The 20,794-nt window shown below is 41.3% G+C and overlaps 1 protein-coding gene across 1 annotated transcript in view; it reads left to right on the top strand.

The window, feature by feature from the left end:
* LOC110494271 (testis-expressed protein 264) overlaps positions 1 to 16,867 on the top strand; it is a 159,882-nt gene extending 143,015 nt beyond the window's left edge. Inside the window, exon 4 of the mRNA XM_021569215.3 lies at positions 15,029 to 16,867. Within this exon, the coding sequence (XP_021424890.2) occupies positions 15,029 to 15,342 (314 nt within the window). The 3' untranslated portion in view covers positions 15,343 to 16,867. The remainder of the gene's footprint in view (positions 1 to 15,028) is intronic.
* The last annotated feature ends 3,927 nt before the right edge of the window (positions 16,868 to 20,794 follow it).

Here is a 20,794-nt window from a genome sequence, read left to right as displayed (position 1 = left end):
GGAACAACTATGTTGTTGAACAATGAGCTATAGTCAATGAACAGCATTCTCACATCGGTGTTCCTCTTGTCCAGCTGGGAGAGGGCAGTGTGGAGTACCACAGAGATTGCGTCATCTGTGGATCTGTTGGGGCGGTATGCAAATTTGAGTGGGACCAGGGTGTCTGGGATGAGGGTGTTGATGTGAGCCATGACCTGCTTGAAAAATGTAGGTATCAGGGAGAGGTTGAAAATGACAGTGAAGACACTAGCCAGCTGGTCAGCGCATGCTCTGAGTACGTGTCCTGGTAATCTGTCTGGCCTTGTGAATGTTAATCTGCTTAAAGTTCTTATTCATGTAGAACATCTGGTTTTCTCATGCCTGGTTCAGTGTTGCTTGCCTCGAAGTGAGCATAGAAGGCATTTAGCTCGCCTGGTAGGCTTGTGTCACTGGGTAGCTCGTGGCTGGGTTTCTCTTTGTAATCCGTGATAGTTTACAAGCCCTGCCCATTTGGCCAGCGTCAGAGATGGCGTAGTAGGATTCGATCTTAGCCCTGTTTTGACTGTTTGATAGCTTGGGGATTTCTTCTAAACTTCCGGATTAGTGTCCCGCTCCTTGAAAGTGCCAGCTCTAGCCTTTAGCTCAGTGTCGATGTTGCCTGTAATCCATGGCTTCTGGTTGGGATATGTACGTACGGTCACTGTGGGGGTGACGTCATTGATGCACTTATTAATGAAGCCGGTGACTGATATGTTATTGGGTGAATCTCGGAACATATTTCAGTCTGTGCCATCGAAACAGTCCTGTAGTTTAGCATACGCTTCATCGAACCATTTCCGTATTGAGCGCGTCACTAGTACTTCCTGTTTGAGTTTATGCTTGTGAGCTGGAATCTGTGTGTTGATTAAAGTTGATCTAGAGTTTTGACGGCTCTAGTTACAAAGGTGAAATGCTGGTAAAAACGAGTTAAGACTGAGTTCAGTTTCCCTGCATTAAAATCACCGGCCACTAGGAGTGACGCCTCTGGATGTGCATTTTCTTGTTTGCTTATGGCATTATACAGCTCATCGAGTGTGGTCTTAGTGCCAACATCGGATTGTGGTGGTAAATAGACAGCTACAAAAAATATAGATGAAAACTCTCTTGGTAAATAGTATGGTGTGTAGCTTATCATGAGGTATTCTAACTCAGGCAAGGAAAAACCTAGAGACTTCCTTAACATTAGAGATTGCGCACCAGCAGTTGTTAGGAAAGAGACAAACGCCTCCCCCTTAACGTTACCCAAAGCTGCCTTTTGGTCTTGCTGATCCATAAAAGAAACAGCTAGATGTACCGTATTTTATCCATTTCCTTTTTCAGCCACGACTCTGAGAAACAGAGAATATTACAGATCTTCAGGTCCTTCATTGAATGGAACTTGTCCTTAAATGGAACTTGTCTAGCTTGTTCTCTAGTGGTTGTACATTTGCCAATAGAACACAGGGTAGAGGCTGTTTATTTACTCACCGACGTATTCTCGCTCGTTTACACTTTTTCTGCCATATCTTCCTCTTTCGAGTCCCACGGTTTAGGGCCTGGCCCGGGATGAGCAGTATGTCCCCAGCTGCCGATTCATTGAAGTAGAAATCTTCATCCAATTTGAGGTTAGTGATCGCTGTTCTGATGTCCAAAAGCTCTTTTCGGTCATAGGAAATGATGGAGGAAATATTATGTACAAAAAAATTAAGATCAGCATAAAAAAACACAAAATAGCAGAATTGGTCAGGAGCCCGTAAGACGGCAGCTATCCACTGCAGCACCATCTTCCTGAAGTGTGTGTGTTTGTGTCTTTGGTGGTCGTTTACAGATGCCACACATCACACATTATGCTATTTTTTATGCCATCACTTTGGGATAATAATCACTCTGGACCACCAGTAAAGCAGAAATGTCATGATAGAAAGGCATACTCAACTTTAGAGAGAATTTTGTGAGACAATAAAGAGAGTTTGGAGCAACGGTTCCCAAACTAGGACTCACAACCCTATGTGGGGTCGCCTGACATGAAAATGGGGTCGCGGGAGAATTTCCTATTCCAAATCCTGAGGAAACAATCATATATAGAAAAACAAATATTAGAATATTGTCTTTATCTCAAAATCATTGTAATGTGGTTAATCTTCAAAATATAAATTAAAATCTCAAAGATAAAATTCAATGAGAGAGCGCCCTAGATCGTGGGAAAAGGTCACACTTGACTGTTGCTCTTGAATCATTCCCATGGTAAATGGCTAGGCCCGCTATGCTATAAAACCACACACAGAGACTGATATTACTGGCCACAATTGATAAGGTGAAACTAATGTGTGGGGAGGCGTATGCACAGAAACTCACATCAATACCTTTGTCAGATAACACTGTTAAACAAAGAATATATGCCAGGAAACTGGCTGACCGACTCGAACTCTCCAGCTTATGCTCTCTAAATGGACGTTAGCTGAGGGTTGAAATTCCCATGTATTGACTTTTGTTCTCTATACATGTCAGGGGATGCTATTCACGAGGACATATTGTTCTATTTCACAATTCCTGGGCATGAAAGGGCACAGGGGATGTTCAGTGTGCTGCGTTGCTATATTGAGAATATTTTTTTTCCTCCATGGGATCAAAGGGTGGGCTTTTGCACCGATGGGGCTCCATCTATTGCGGGATGGCGGGCAGATCTCTGCACTGTAGTTATGAATGTGTTTCCCCCATCCATCGCCTTGTGCGTGTTTCAGAAAACAGAAAACAGCATCAGTAAGTGTCCCACACTAGTTCTGAGTGCTCACCTCCAACACTTGGAAGAGCACTTTGGGACCTACTTTCCAAACCGTTTGACTGTGATCCTGGCTCAGTTGACATGCCGGTAAGTGAAATCGAACAGCTGATCGAGCTCTCATGTGACCGAATGCATTCATGGGTCACTACGGAGGAGTTTTGGTTCCTGACTCAATAATAGAATAATAGCCTCCTGTCTGCCTTTGAGCATTAAGGCCCGGTTTAAACAACTGGGAACTCGAAACTGGGACCTCGGAAATCTCCGACTTCAGTACGTTCAAGGCAACTGGGAACTCTAAATATAACAAGCTCCGAAGGGGAAAAATCTCTTTCTAGAGATACAACTTTCCGACCTGAAGATCACTGGCATCATGATTTGACCTCTCGTTTTTCAGAGATCATAGTGGTCTTGAAAGCACCATAAAATTAATATCTGTGTAAAGCTGGATTCAGTGCTCTCGTCTGCATTAAAACCAAATATCGATACAGGTGGGAGAGATGAGGTGAGCACTGTCGACCACACCCGACTTTGAGAATCTCAGACGCGACACACATCAAGCACACCCATCTCATTAGGGGTGGTGAGATTTTAGTTAAAGCCACTCCGACATTGCTCGTCCTAATATTTATACATTTCTTAATTCCATTCTTTTACTTTTAGATTTGTGTATTGTTGTGAATTGTTCTATACTACTGCACTGGTGGAGCTAGGAACACCAGCATTTCGCACCACCTGCAATAACATACAGGTATGCTAAATATGTGTATGTGACCAATAAAATTTGATTTGAGATAAGATACATTGTCAGACTAATTAGAAATTGACTGTCATAGCCCCACATTAAAAGTATGTGATGGTGAGTTGAGAAGAAAATCAGAAATTCTGTTATAATGTTTTTCAAATGACTGCCATACCCCCAAATAATGGACAAATCAGGGTTTTTATGTATATATATATATAGATATATATATAGATATAGATATAGATATAGATATAGATAAAGATAAAGAAAAAGGCCTCTGGGGACGGAGGCCGGGATTAAAAATAAAACATAGCATGGCAGCAACACATGACAACACAGCATAGTAGCAGCACAAAACATGGTACAAACATTATTGGGCACAGACAACAGCACATAGTGCCAACTGTAAAGTTTGATGGAGGAGGAATAATGGTCTGGGGCTGTTTTTCATGGTTCAGGCTACACCACTTAGATCCAGTGAAGGTAAATCTTTACTCTACAGCATACAATGATATTCTAGACGATTATGTGCTTCCAACTTTGTGGCAACAGTTTGGGGAAGGCCCATTCCTGTTTCAGCATGACAATGCCCCCATGCACAAAGCGAGGTCCATACAGAAATGGTTTGTCGAGATCGGTGGGGAAGAACTGACTGGCCTGCACAAAGCCCTGGCTGAAACCCCATCGTACATCTTTGGGATGAATTTCAACACCGACTGCGAGCCAGGCCTAATCGCCCAACATCAGTGCCCGACCTCACTAATGCTTGTGTGGCTTAATGAAAACAAGTTCCTGTAGCAATGTTCCATCATTTTAGTGGAAAGCCTTCCCAGAGGAGTGGAGGCTGTTATACCAGCAAAGGGGGAACCAACTACATATTAATGCCCATGATATTGAATTGAGATGTTCGACAAGTAGGTGTCCACATACTTTTGGTCATGTAGTGTACATGTCAGTAATACACAACAGGTAAGTCACATGGGGGAGAAGCGTTGTGCTGTGAGGTGTTGCTTTATTTGTTTTTTTAAACCAGGTTTGCTGTTCACTTGCGCTGTATTTGATGGAAGGGAGCTCCATGCACTCATGGCTCTGTATTATACTGTATGTTAGAGAGAGAGAGAGAGAGAGAGTGTGTTTTCCTAATGAGAGACAGTTCAATCAGCGGTGCCTCGCTGTGTCTGTTGTTCGACTTTCCACCCAGACCTACCTGTGTGTGGCCAGCCAGCCTGTAACTCAAATACACCACCTTGGATGGTGGACTTACTAGTAGTGTACATACTGCTGTACTGTGTGCTCAACGTCTCTCTAGACTCGAGGAAGGACAATACAAATCATGTGCTCTTTATATATGATGATGATCACTGCTATGTAAATTACTGCTTATTTCTTAACGCAGGAGACATACACAAGGATACTACAAAAATAGATGTGTTCTTTTTTTATGTTGCCACATAATGAGATGATTAATATTCTCTGTAGGTCTTACACCTGTACCTCAGGATACCTGTTTACCAAGTGTTCCTGTTTGAGGAGGGTCTGCTTTTGCATGTACTAAAGTATTTATTTTAACACTGGCGAAACGTTGCAGACTGTGCATGATTATTCACAAACGCTGAAATGTGAGAGATTGTTAGTCCAACTTGCACAATAGGGGGATTCAATTTAGAACACAAACCCATGTCGAGGGTAGTTATGGAAGTCATTTGCACCCGCATGCACTGAGTAAAGTGAAAGACACACAAACCAGTGGTCTTCATGGATAAACATTACGCTTCCCTCGCACTCCGAAACCATGGGATCATGCAGTGCAAAGCCATCATCTGTCCTTGATGAGCTGTTTGAGCTGAACTGAGGATGTCTGGGTCAATAGGACATTATTCTTATTATTATCCTCCAGTAGTAGTACAGAGATGGCTACACTATAATTTAGTCCTACTAAATGTAATTTATCTCTAATTGCTATATAATTACGCAACAATTATCATATCTTTAATGTAATTGTTATGTCATTATTCCTACATATGATCTTGTTGTTTTAATCAAGGCTAATGAAAGGGGGAGGTGTCAGGTGTGCTAGCTACAGCAAAATATGTAGTTTTACATATTGCCCTTAAAATGACATACTTACTGTAATTGATGGATCTTTGAAATGCTAACATGTCAATAGTGCATTAGGAACCATTACAATATAAATGCCAGTTTTTCCTTTTCGTGTTTTGCTGTCTTACATAGTTATTTAGTCTAGAACCAATGAAGTTGTGTATGGAAGTAATATTGCAAATCTAAGTGTTTCTGCTTTCCCCATCAAGAATCCTCATTAAAAACAAACAGACTAATGTTAGTAAAACACAAATGTCAGACCGGTCTTCTCTTCTTAATATAGAAAGATACCTGCTGCAGCCTTCTCCTGTGGATAGCGTGGGTAGATGACAGAATAGGTGTATTTAGTCTTTTTTTTTTTATTCTATTTTTTGTTGCTGTCACAGTCCCCTCCCCTCATGCTCCTCTTCAAACTCCCAGCCTGCCTCTGTCGTGTCTGTCTCTAATTACCTCCAGCTATCCTCCTTTAAAACCCCCCTCTCTTCTCCTCTCTTCGTTCCCACTGGGCCCAATTTAGCAACTAATATAAGCAAATGTTATCTAAAAGACTTTCCAAAGCATAGTCTGCTTCAATTTGGGAGCTTTGTCATGACTTATTTACAGTTTTTCGTGGGTGAAAGTAGTCTGGTTTGGTTGGAAGCATCTTCCTGGGGGCTTTCCGCCCCATTACCTTAAATAGACCAATTATTTCCCATCTCCGCTGCTGGTAGAACATAACCACTATACCTGGCATGGATGTTTTCTACAGAATGAGAAATGTAAAATACAACACATATATAATAACTCCATGGACCTACACGTCCTCATCTCCTCCCTCTCATTGAGAAGGCTTAGGATGCCCCCTTAACGGAAAAACTCAGGCCGAATAAGGATCACTGCCTCATATTCCCTTGTTAGACCAAATGGGTTTGCTGTGTATGGACTTGTTGGCTGGTAAATGGGATGTTTCTCAGCTTAATAATATGCCATAAATAACCCCATCATCAGAACACCTCTCATATAGACGTAGTCCCTGTATATTAGACAGGCTCAGATACGCTGAACCCTGGACCTGATAATGAGCTTGCTGTGAGATGGAGAGATCTGATTGGAGGGGGGACTTGTGTGAGGGGCTCAGAGAGTCTGTTTGTGTATTGCACTGTGGTCCCCTGTGATACTATATGGTCCATAATACAGTGTGATTAGTTTTTTGGGGGGCCATGAACACAAAAGGGGAGTTGTCTTTGACTACTAGCACTGACTTTGTAGTTGTATTTATTACAATTAAGGAAGTTACACATTTTTAAAACATTACAATACATTCATAACAGATTTCACAACACACTTAGTGTATGCCCTCAGGCCCCTACTCCGCTACCACATATCTATAACCCAAAATCCATGTGTACGTGTATAGCGCTGTGTCGGTCAGGAAGTTTCGTAAGCTGGTGATTGTCAAGCAAATAATTGTCTGTCTCACGGTAATTGACCGTAATTAACATAAACACATTTAGCATCTCCTGGCTTCCACACACAGCCTACAAGCCACTGATGCAGACCTTTGGAGCATTCACATTTTAACAAGTCTAATAAATCCATGTAATATAGCCTACACCTTCACAATAAATCCATTATTGATATTAGACAGGTCTAAAGAAACATGATATGAAGAAAATGTAGTCTATTTCAGAAGAACAAATCAAATAAAAATGTATTTGTCACATACACATGGTTAGCAGATGTTAATGCGAGTGTAGCGAAATGCTTGTGCTTCTAGTTCCGACAATGCAGTAATAACCAACAAGTAATCTAACTAACAATTCCAAAACTACTGTCTTATACACAGTGTAAGGGGATAAAGAATATGTAAATAAGGATATATGAATGAGTGATGGTACAGAGCAGCATAGGCAGGATACAGTAGATGGTATCGAGTACAGTATATACATGAGGTGAGTATGTAAACAAAGTGGCATAGTTAAAGTGGCTAGTGATACATGTATTACATAAGGATGCAGTCGATGATATAGAGTACAGTATATACGTATGCATATGAGATGAATAATGTAGGGTAAGTAACATTATATAAGGTAGCATTGTTTAAAGTGGCTAGTGATATATTTACATCATTTCCCATCAATTCCCATTATTTAAGTGGCTGGAGTTGAGTCAGTGTCAGTGTCAGTGTGTTGGCAGCAGCCACTCAATGTTAGTGGTGGCTGTTTAACAGTCTGATGGCCTTGAGATAGAATAGCATACTCTGAGTTGTCCTTATGTTAGGTCCTGATCTGGCTATGCCAAATGGCTATGGGCTACTTAATTTAGAGTTATTAATGTAACTTTAGTTGTTCTACAAACATTGGGCTATATGTTTTGATGTTTTATATATTGTAAGGCTGCATGATGTGACTCTAATGATGATTTGTTTTTTTTGTGTGCAGACTGTACACACTACATCAGTCACTCATTCACAATTTGAAAAGCACTTGATAATGCCTAGAATTTGCAGCTAAGGCGCAAAACTGAAAGTGCGAACCACTGCATTTAACCATGGCAAGGTGACTGGGAATATGGCCGAGGACAAACAGTGTAGTTATTCCCTCCGTAAGGCAATAAAACAGGCAAAACGTTAGTATAGAGACAGAGTGGAGTTGCAATTCAACAGCTCAGACACGAGACGTATGTGGCAGGGTCTACAGACAATCACGGACTACAAAGGGAAAACCAGTCATGTCGCGGACACCGATGTCTTGCTTCCGGACAAGCTAAACACCTTCTTCACCTGCTTTGAGGATAACAAAGTGCCACCGACGCGGCCCGCTACCAATGACTGCGGGCTCTCCTTCTCCGTGGCCGACGTGATTAAGATTGTTAAGTGTGTTAACCACTCGCAAGGCTGCCGGGCCCAGACGTAGTCCTCAGAGCAGCTGGCTGGGGTGTTTACGGACATATTCAATCTCTCCCTATCCCAGTCTGCAATCCTCACATGCGTCAAGATGTCCACCATTGTTCCTGTACCCAAGAAAGCAAAGGTAAATTAACTAAATTACTATCCACTATACCTGGTAGGACTCACTTCTTTCGTCATGAAATGCTTTGAGAGACTAGTCAAGGATCATATCACCACTACCTTACCTGACACCCTAGACCAGGGGTGCCCAGACTTTAGTTACATAGGATCTACTTTTTCCACCCTCTTCCTAACGTGGTCTACCCCCTCTTCTGCCCTCGCCAATATTAAATAACATTTCACCTTATTGATTGGATGATGCTGTCAGCAAGCTTTGCATAGTCTGGGTTGTAGCTACTGATTGCTAGCCTCAAGCATGTGTCCAGGTGATCATCGCTTAAGAGTGGACCAGTATTTTGACTTGATGAACCCATTGATGCAGCAGGTCATGGCTGGTGCTCCATTACACAGGTTTGTAAATGGGTAACTGAGTGCTATTAATAAAGTCCTTGAATGTCACAAAAATGTCCTCCGATTGAGTTTTTCCTTTCAACTATATGATTTTGAGCAGTTCCTCTTTGGCAGTCATATCTTCAAACACCATTCTGATGAAAATGCAAAACTGAGATGTGTCGATCATGTCTGCCTACTCATCAAATTAAAGTGAAAGAACACGCACTAATTTATGTATTTTTTAAGATGCTCCCTCAAATCCTCATCCACCATTTCACAGCGCGGTGTAACAGTATTTCTGGATAGCTGAATATCCTTAATAGCAGAAATGATTTCTGATTTATTTTTGAAATCATCAAATCATCATCTGCTGCCTCTAAAAAGGCCTCTTTTACCATTTCTCCATCCTGGAATGGTTACTTGTGCATTGCTAGTATGCAATTTTGAGCTGGGACTTGTAAAGATCGATTGTTGGGCAGCTAGTTGAGACTCAACTCTTTTACTTTTCTCTTACGTAGTTCACTTTTAGCTGGAAAGTCACTTTCATATTTCTTGTGAACAGTTTTGAAATGCCTCTCGACATTTCCATCCTTAGCAAGAGCTACGTTTGAATGGCAGATCAGACACAAATTTTGAATTTGTTGTGGTGAAAAGTGGTAGATTTTCAGTTTCTTGCTGCTTGGTCCAGCACTCATATTAAACACGGAACCGCAAATTCATAGAAAAAAAGTAGTAAAAAAACAACTAGCACTGGAACAACAAAGAATATTCTGTTACAGGTCTCACAAGCATGGAAATGTAAACGTACTAACTGCAGATGGTTGCTATGGTAGCGACAGTTTGGAAAACAAATGTAGCAACTATAGTGCTCCGGGTTGGTCCAATTTTATGTCAATCAAGCAATTTTGGGGGGAAATATTTTGGCTGTACACTAATATTCGAGCATTTAACCTGTAAGAAAAGCATACGGTGCTTCAGAGCTGTGGTTCTCATTATCTTTAAGCAGACTCGATGGTAACGCTGTGAATTGCCAAAATATATATATATTTTTCTAATAGGTTAATTGACATCGTTTGAGTCAATTGGAGGTGTACCTGTGGATGTTTTTCAAGGCCTACCTTCAAACTCAGTGCCTCTTTGCTTGACATCATGGGAAAATCAAAACAAATCAGCCAAGACCTCCACAAGTCTGGTTCATCCTTGGGAGCTATTTCCAAACGCCTGAAGGCACCGCGTTCATCTGTAAAAACAATAGTATGCAAGTATAAACACCATGGGACCATGCAGCCGTCATACCGCTCAGGAAGACGCGTTCTGTCTCCTAGAGATTAATGTACTTTGGTGCGAAAAGTGCAAATCAATCCCAGAACAACAGCAAAGAACCTTGTGAAGATGCTGGAGGAAACAGGTACAAAAGTATCTATATCCACAGTAAAACGAGTCCTATATCGACATAACCTGAAAGGCCACTCAGCAAAGAAGAAGCCACTGCTCCAAAACCCCCATAAAAAATCCTGACTACGGTGTGCAACTGCACATGGGACAAAGATCGCACTTTTTGGAGAAATGTCCTCTGGTCTGATGAAACAAAAATAGAACTGTTTGGCCATAATGACCATCGTTATGTTTGGAGGAAAAAGGGTGAGGCTTGCAAGCCGAACTACACCATCCCAATAGTGAAGCACGGGGGTGGCAGCATCATGTTGTGGGGGTGCTTTGCTGCAGGAGTACTGGTGCACTTCACAAAATAGATGGCATCATAAGGTAGGAAAATTATGTGGATATATTGAAGGAACATCTAAAGACATCAGCCTGCAAATGGGTCTTCCAAATGGACAATGACCCCAAGCATACTTCCAAAGTTGTGGCAAAATGGCTTAAGGACAACAAAGTCAAGGTATTGGAGTGGCCATCACAAAGCCCTGACCTCAATCCCATAGAAAATTTGTGGGCAGAACTGGAAAAGCTTGTGTGAGCAAGGAGGTCTACAAACCTGACTCAGTTACACTAGTTCTGTCAGGAGGAATGGGCCAAAATTCACCCAATTTATTGTGGGAAGCTTGTGGTAGGCTACCCAAAATGTTTGACCCAAGTTAAACAATTTAAAGACAATGCTACCAAATACTAATTGAGTGCATGTTAAGAAAGTGGTAATCCTTACTGACCTATGACAGGGAATTTTTACTTGGATTAAATGTCAGGAATTGTGAAAAACTGAGTTTAAATGTATTTGCCTAAGGTGTATGTAAACTTCCGGCACAGTCAACTTAGTGTCAACTTCTGACCCACTGGAATTGTGATAGTGAATTATGAGTGAAATAATCTGTCTTTTAAACAATTGTTGGAAAAATGACTTGTGTCATGAACAAAATAGATGTCCTAACCAACTTGCCAAAACTATAGTTTGTTAAGAGAAATGTATGTATTTGTTGAAAAACAAGTTCTAGTGACTCCAACCTAAGTGTATGTAAACTTCAGACTTCAGCTGTATATACTGTATTATATTCTACATTTTCTTAGTCTATGCCGCTCTGACATTGCTCGTCCAAATATGTATATATTCTTAATTTCATTCATTTTCTTTAGATTTGTGTTTATTGTGTGTATTGTTAGATACTACTAGTTAGATATTACTGCACTGTTGGAGCTAGAAACAGAAGCATTTCGCTACACCCGCAATAACATCTACTAAACACGTGTATGTGACAAATGAAATCTGATTTGACTGCCTTCATGACTCGTGTCAGCTGGTGTGGCGGTAATACGGACACTGCAACAGCCCTATACGTGTGTGTATAGTGTGTATGTTACCATGTGTGTGTATGCGTGTGTGTCTGTGCCTACAGTATGTTTGTGTTTCTTCACAGTCCCCGCTGTTGTCTCTTTATCTGTTTTTTAAAATCTGACTCTACTGCTTCCATCAGTTACCTGATGTGGAATAGAGTTCTATGTCATCATGGCTCTATGTAGACTTTTCTGATAACTGCTTTTTTGAGGGAAAAGTGTACTTACTACGACTGTGATTTGTGGTTGTCTCACCGAGCTATCTTAAGATGAATGCACTAATTGTAAGTCGCTCTAGATAAGAGCGTCTGTTAAATGACTAAAATGTCAAAGGTAATGAGAGGCTGGCCCAGGGTGTCCTGTTACCCTTCTGGGACGCTGACAGAAGATTCATCTCCCATCTTTCCTTAATGAATTAACCTCTCCAAGGCTGCTGGAAGATAGAATATAACAATGATCGCCTTTCAATAGAGAACCTTTTCTTCGGTTCATCATCAACATGAATGGGCAGTAAGATTGTCTTTGTGTGTGTCAGTGATTCCCTGTTGGTGACTATGTAACCTGGGATGCTCTCCTATATCACACACCTGTCACAGTAGCATGATAGACATGTTTTAGATGTATTTGTTTACATGAAGAGATCACATGATTGAGATACAGGTGACTGATTGGTGTTGCCGACTCCTCACTGGAGGCGTTGTTGTCCTGTAGACACGAGGAAGAATAGCAAGCCTGCCGCCCTGCTCCTGCTTCACTGGGTGTGAGTGACATTTGGACATGGTTTAGGAGGGGAGATTTGAGGCGTGCTGTTTGCTTTGTCTCTTTCTTACATTAATCAATGCCCAAAAGGTCTCACATAATTGTGTCTATTTTCAGCCCATCCATTTCTGCACAATGACCACAGAGCTGGGGCCTAATTGAGACGCCAGTGCTAATTTTCAGCGAGAGCATGATAGGCAGGGACTCATCTCTCTGGCCTCAAAATGATACAGACGGGGAAATGGCAGAGGTCAGACTAGCTTTTCGCCATGAAAGAGATCAAGATGATTCATTAATCTCCATTCCAGGGCCGTTAGACCTACACACGCGCGTGCACACACATTCACACTCCCGCAAACACATTCACACAAACCACTTGGATCATAACAAGCTTAGGAGGATATCATGACTAGACGCTGGTGGATATTCATCCATCAGAAGGGACTAGTGAGCATAGGCGAATCAGGCTCAGCGTTTGGCACATCTTAATTACTATGAAAGCATTATTGGCCAGTTCATCATGTTATCTTTGTAGCATTACACTAATGGTCCATCCTGGTGATGAATGCACTTATTATTTATTTCCTGTACCAGACAGCAGAAACCACGGCCATTTCCCATCCAGTAAAGGAGTGAGTTGGAGAAATACTAAATGAGTAACCAGGCAGTATGGCATCATTAGATATCATTTGACTGATATTGCTGTGTGGTTGACTGTGTAGGAATGGGCCTTTTGACCAATGATATCAGTCTTACCAATGCTTAATAGGTGGGGAGAGAGAAATATAATTCTGATGTAATGACCCATAAAGAATGAGGGTGATGTGATTGTAATAACCCATAATAACATATTACTATGATTTGCTCCCCTTAAATACCAGAAGAGGAGCACATCTCAGTGACTGGGTTTGTGAATAAAGGAGCTGGCCCAAGACACATGCCATACGCGCATACACACACACATACACACACACACACACACACACACACACAGTATCCATGCACAGAACAGGGTTACAGCGGCACATCAGCATATCAAAGATTCCCTCACTCACTGAGATCCTCGATGCCTCTCGGAGGTGAGATCTGCATTGCAGTCTTGCATACACTCATCCATTCATAGTCCATCCAACAGGAAGGAAGGAAGGAAGGAAGGAAGGAAGGAAGGAAGGAAGGAAGGAAGGAAGGAAGGAAGGAGTGAGTGAGTGAGTGAGTGAGTGAGTGAGTGAGTGAGTGAGTGAGTGAGTGAGTGAGTGAGTGAGTGAGTGAGTGAGTGAGTGAGTGAGTGAGTGAGTGAGTGAGTGAGTGAGTGAGTGAGTGAGTGAGTGAGTGAGTGAGTGAGTGAGTGAGTGAGTGAGTGAGTGAGTGAGTGAGTGAGTGAGTGAGTGAGTGAGTGAGTGAGTGAGTGAGTGAGTGAGTGAGTGAGTGAGTGAGTGAGTGAGTGAGTGAGTGAGTGAGTGAGTGAGTGAGTGAGTGAGTGAGTGAGTGAGTGAGTGAGTGAGTGAGTGAGTGAGTGAGTGAGTGAGTGAGTGAGTGAGTGAGTGAGTGAGTGAGTGAGTGAGTGAGTGAGTGAGTGAGTGAGTGAGTGAGTGAGTGAGTGAGTGAGTGAGTGAGTGAGTGAGTGAGTGAGTGAGTGAGTGAGTGAGTGAGTGAGTGAGTGAGTGAGTGAGTATACTGTTATTGTTGCCTGTTGCTGCCCACATTCAAACTGGCCCAATTTTGTCAGCCTCTATTAAAAATGTACTAAAATTGCAGATCTACCATTAACACCAATGAAATATCTGTTTGTAATGTAGCTAGTTACCTCCTACTGTATGTGAGCTGTTGAGTGACGTGGGAATATATCAAGTGTATGTCTAATTATAAACAGGGTAGTTTGGGTTGCATTGTGCCTACGAACAGCCCTTAGCCGTGGTATATTGGCCATATACCACACCACCTCGGGCGTATTGATTAAAAATATCCTGCCTAAAGGCTCTTCTTAAGCACGACAGTACACAGAGTGCCTGGATACAGACCTTAGCTGCGGTATATTGGTCATTTTCAGTATCACAAACCCCTGAGGTGCCTTATTACTATTATAATCTGGTTACCAATGTAACCACCCAGTTTATAATGTACGATATAGCACGGCTTTCAGCATCCAGGAGCCAGACTACCTGATTTATAATGGTCAATATACTACACCCCTCAGGCCTTATTGATTAAATGTACAGGGTAAAGTTTGTACTTGTAGCTCGCTTTCTCTAATTGTATCTTTTGTCTGTTACCCTTTTTATAGTTGTTGATGTAATTATTTAGCTTGCTGCTGGAAGGCTCCCAACCACATAGATTAAGGACAGTATCTTGTCAGGATGCCAACACTGTGCCTCTGTCTACACACTCTTTCTCCCTCCCTCTCTCCCTCTCTAGCCTTTCTCTCACTCTTGAAAATGACTTCAATTCGCCATGTCACTTCACACCTCTCTTCCTGTGGTTGCAGGTGTAATGACCCACAGTGATGTCAGCAGCACTATGAGCGGCCAGGTGCAGTCAGAGAACACAGAGACGTCTCCGGCCCCCTCACTGCCCCCTTCACTGCCCCACAGGGACCAGGGGGACGGGAACGAGCAGGGGCAGGCCGAGGAACACAAGGAGCCCATCAACGAAACGGAGCACAGGGACAGGGGCTCCAGCGAGTCAGTGGGCAGCGGCTCTTCCTTTGAGGAACTGGACTTGGTGGAGGAGCTGGAGAGAGAGTTGGGGAAGGAAGAGGAAGGCCTCACGGTGGAGGAAGGAGCCAAGGAAGCCCCATGAGAGGCTGTCACTAGCCTAGGGGGGATGGAGAGGAGTAGAAGACGGGGTGATAAAGGGATGGATGGAGGTAACTCCTCTGGGTCTATTATTCTGGGGTGGTAGAGAGATTTCTTCAGCGAATCTTAGTTGTCTTGTATGCCAACTTTTGTTCATAGCCATACAATTTATCATGACAGACATGCCATCTATTTCTGGACCTGTGTACTTTCCTGTACCTAAGACAGTAATTTCTCTATTGAGAGAATATACCAAAACTCTTTTGTAAAACATATCAATAACAACAGTTCTTCCTTTTTCAAAGATTTCTTAATTTAAAAAAGGGTTTATCAATACTAAACAGATATAACTATTGTGACATTCACCAGTAGAAAATGATACACTCTTTGAGTGGAGAGAAATATTGTTACAATATACTTGTGGGACTGATGAAAGTCAATCTTTCTTTTGATTTAAATATTGAAATGTTAAAAACATTGTGTACAATAAATTTAATCATCTCTCATCATAGTAGACACATTTTATATAAGATGGACAACAATTATATATAATCAAATATATAGTGTAAGACTAACAAACATAAGAAGGAATCAAAGGCATTTAGTTGTGAATGATTTGTAATTGCATCTAACAACATATTGTGACAATTGAGATGCTACCTACTTGCAATGGGTTACAATGTTTCCAGAATACTGTTATGATGCCTTTTCACACTATTTAGTGACCAGAAAATCCAGAGCATGTATTGTACAAGAGGGTATCTAAAGCAATATCTGCCTTATTCATTTTTACATGAATAACAACCTTACAAGGTTATTTTGCTTTTGCCCTCAATTTGAAATAGGTTTGACACCTGGGAAACTCTGAGAACTGGGGCAGGGCTTAAACCGAGTGGTGTAGAATAATCCATAGAACTGCAAGAAGAGGGGGTTTAGGTGAAAGTCAGTTCAGACTCATAAAGTCATCAAGGGCTAGGATTTACAATTCAACTCTGAGATGGAAACAGTCTGAAAGTACTGTATTTTTATTCATCTGGTAGATTTATGTTATCTAACAGTTTAACAATATAGCCAATCAAAAGAAAATATTTGAAATCTTCACCTTTCAGATGATCTGTTCTATTACTTTGGCCTAGGTGTTTCCGGTCTAAATCAAATCAAATGTTATTGGTCACATACACATGGTTAGCAGATGTTAATGCGAGTGTAACGAAATGCTTGTGGTGTAGTGAAATGCTTGTGTCTAGAAACTTGTTCAACTACTCTGGTCTGTCATGTGTACCAATATAATCTTTAGTCTTTGACTTGAATCCGGGATACAATGTTCCACTTCTTTTAAGTATTATAACAACTTCCTGTATGGCATGTTGATTATCCTATGATATAGACATGGGGCTCACGCCATTTGTTTTTGTCACATGTTCTTCTGTTGGATCTCTTGCCTTGTGCTTTGAACAAGACAAGATAATGTATACTGCCATGGGGATGTCTTTCTGTTTGGAATAAACATGTTTAATTGCAAATGTTAACCTAGAGTCTGTGGAATTGTACAAATGTTCTGTATAAAATATAAATACAGAAAACTGATACTGTTTTGATATTGTACGCATATTGTGGTAAATCCATGTAGTATTCAGCTGGTGAAAGTATATTGCTCTGTCCCTATTGCTTACACTACAGCGCAGAAAACGAATCCTCTGTGGCCTTTTTATTGATGAAAGTCTTTCTTTTATGAAGAAGAGCTTGCCTCACATAGGTAGGGAGGGGGGATTATATGAGGAAATTATAGATGGACCCAAAGCACCTACTAACTTAACAACCACTTTCTTTCATGCAACCAGCTTTCATGACCACTCAAACTTGTCTTTATTTTTATTGAAGGCCTGTATTGACTACAATTCTCTTTACTAAAGGAGGCTCAGAGAAAGACCTGGTGAATAGGTTTCAAAAAGCTACATGAAAGCAGGACATTATGTGAAGAAAGAGGATCTCTGGTATAATGCATCCGCAATACAACTTGAGCCACCATGCAACCCCTCTGTGAAGGAGCCATTTGTCTCAGCACTCTCTTGAAGTAATATATGTTTATGACAGAGTAAATCAATATGCACAATATGTGTGTGAAGAGCATACTTCTCAATGTGCATGTACAATGGTCAGAAAGTGTTCACTGTGTTACCTATAATCCCAGTGCCTCTCCTCGTACCAGTATTGGGAAAACTACATTTGCAACTCCACAGGATTGGTGGAGTAATTGATTACATATATTCAGTTTACATGTAATCTGATTACAACATTTTTGTAACTAATCTGTTACATTACAAGCAAAAATATTGTAATCAAATTACATCTACTTTTGAAAAACTAGATGATTACTTCTTTGATTACTTTTAAATTCAGAAAGGATGTTTGTGGATAAAAAATATTGACACCTTTCTGTTTTCTCAATGACATTGAATTCAGCATTTAAAAAAAGGCACAAGTATAAGTTTTCTCCACCTGAGCGAGTCTGACCACAAGTCAGAGACCATTATAAAGACACTCCAAATGCGTTTGATGGATCCTGAGTTTGGGTCATCTAAAAATGACGTTGCTGATTTCAATTTTGGACAGGGAACTTTACCGGATTACATTTAGAAAGTAACCTTCCCAACCCTGTATCCCTACATGGTAAGTGCTTCTCAGGTATTTTATGTCTGAATACCCATTTCAGTTCACACAGATGAGGGAAGAGGCAGCAAAGTTGGCAGAGTGCTACACATCTTGGCCCTGTTGTCTCTATGAAATGTAGATCTTACTGTATTGAGTGGGATTTCAATTTAACAATGAAATTATTGACATCAATTGGCTTATACTTATCTTAAAACCCTTTCCAACTGTAATGATTCTCCGAAATTGGAACATTCAAAATCTATCTATAGGACCCTTTGAGTCTGTGGTGAGGGACTAATGTTATGGACATTCACTGCTAGTAATATTGACTTTGTGTGAACATTTGTTGCCTGGCTAACTTTTCTCTGAGCATTTAATAGAGCTTTTACATGGCCATAAAAAAATAATGCTGTTAATTTCTCCAAGATGGTTAATCTGCTGCAGACCTTCTTGGCCAATCACTATTGATTAATGTCCTCATTTACAGAGAATCATTGATGTCACATTCAACTACTCTATCAGTAGCCTATGCATTCAACCAGGGTGTGTCCTACAGTGTATCCATCAATATGACCCTGTTCAAGTCTTTTCTTCAATCCATTCATCATTCATAGACTGTTTCCAGATAGTGGGTTTCCACACTGTCAACTCCCTTCATCCATGATATGCAAAGCATTTCTGAAAGAGCAGCGTGCAATACTGGTATCAATGATTTAATACACTAGATATACAAAAGTATGTGGACACTCTTTCAAATCAGTGTATTCGGCTATTTCAGCGACACCCGTTGCTAACAGGTGTATAAAATCGAGCACACAGCCATGCAGTCTCCATAGACAAACGTTGGCAGTAGAATGGCCTGACTGAAGAGCTCAGTGACTTTCAACGTGGCACCATCATAGATGCCACCCTTCCAGGGGTCAAAGTAGATGTCATTTCTTAGGTCTATGGGGCACTCAATTGTGCGCAGTCATGTGTTATTATACTACAAACATTACAGGGTAGCCTACTCTGCTGACACTGACAAACAGATCAATAAAAAAACGTGTTTTCTTATCAATATAATTGGCCTACGAAAAGGGGAGACACAAATACAATATGATATTCATCTAAGCTGGAGAAGAAAATTATTGACCCCCCCAAAATTATTGACCCAATAACAAAGACAGTGAATATGCGCACTCACCGATGTTCTCCGCTGGTACCAATAAGATCCTGCAGGCTACAATTCGCTCAATTAAGTTAAGAATTTTGATGACTAAAAGACAGATTGCAGTCTTTTCAATGTCATCTCTTTACAGCAATAGCCATTTGCTTTCCAAACAGTTTTTCCGCTATTGTATTTTTAATATTGCCATATGCTTGGCTGGGTCTCTGCTTTTCACTGACAGTCGCAACTCAACAATCATCTATTTGATATTTGAAGCTCGCGCTGCCCAAATTGCGGGCCTTTCTGTAGGCTATGCAATTTAAAACAATCCACAGTTTTAAAAAAAAGCTTATGTTATTTTGTGACCAATCAAGGTGTAGTAGCCTATTTTTTTATGATTTTATGTATTTTTGTATAGACAGGGGTAAGCTAATTAGGCTATATCATTTTGGCAATGTAAATCAATTTACTTTCGGGAAAGCGTCCCCTAGCCTTACGGACACGCCTCATATGCCTTTTAAAATGGCATTAACTCAACCAGTCATTATGTTTTCATCTGATTATCAAACAATCACTTAACAAAGGGGATCCTGTGGGCTACGCGCACATTCGTCCACTCACAAAATAATTGCCGCTTCCAAATCCCAACAGTGCACTGTGCACTCACAATTTGATGAATGGAAAGAGACATCTGTTACAAAACACCTACGTGTATTATAATAACATTCTGCGATTGTCATTGGGCCTTCTCTTGTACGGTAGCCTGAATTGATCCACGCGCGTCTCCGTCTCGGCCACTCATCTCCGCCTTGTCCACGAGCGTCTCAGCCACTCATCTGCGCCTAGACAAAATGTAAGTCTTCTCCTCAAACCTCAAAACAATTTGGAGCGTATACCAACCAGCCGGTTCCAGGCAATTGGCCAATTGTTCATGCGGCTGATATGCAGTAATGTTAAATAATGGTGTAATAGTCTATAGTTTTTTTGGGCATATTGTATTAATTGTGATATGCTCACGTTTTACCTGTATTGCGTACCACCCACTATCGAGTTCCAAACTGCCTCTGGAAAAGTCAGCACAATAACTGTTTGTCAAGAGCTTCATGAAATGGGTTTCCATGGCCGAGCAGGCGCCACACAAGCCTAAAGTCGCCTTGCCCAATGCCAAGTGTCAGCTGGAGTAGTGTGAAGCTCGCTGCCTATGGAGCAGTGGAAAAGCCTTCTCTGGCAGTCAGACATACAAATTTAGGTTTGGCAGATGCCAGAACGCTACCTTCCCCAATGCATAGTGCCAACTATAAAGTTTGGTGGATGAATAATGGTCTGGAGCTGTTTTTCATGGTTCGTACTAGGCCCCTTAGTTCCAGTGAAGGGACATTTTAACGCTACAGTATACATTTACACTCTAGACGATTCTGTGCTTCCAATTTTTTGGCAACAGTTTGGGGAAGGCCCTTTCTTGTTTCAGCATGACAATGCCCTCATGCACAGAGCGAGGTCCATACTGAAATGGTTTGTAGAGGTCAGTGTGGAAGAACTTGACTGGCCTGCACAGAGTCCTGACCCCAACCAATCGAACACATTTGGGATGAATTGGAACGCGGACTGCGAGCCAGTCCTAATCGCCCAACATCAGTGAAGGACCTCACTAATG

This window comes from Oncorhynchus mykiss, chromosome 17 (genome assembly GCF_057628025.1).
Source record: "Oncorhynchus mykiss isolate SJ-2025 chromosome 17, ASM5762802v1, whole genome shotgun sequence".
In the NCBI taxonomy this organism is placed as follows: Eukaryota; Metazoa; Chordata; class Actinopteri; order Salmoniformes; family Salmonidae; genus Oncorhynchus; species Oncorhynchus mykiss.
This window is presented reverse-complemented; position numbering and strand designations above follow the sequence as displayed.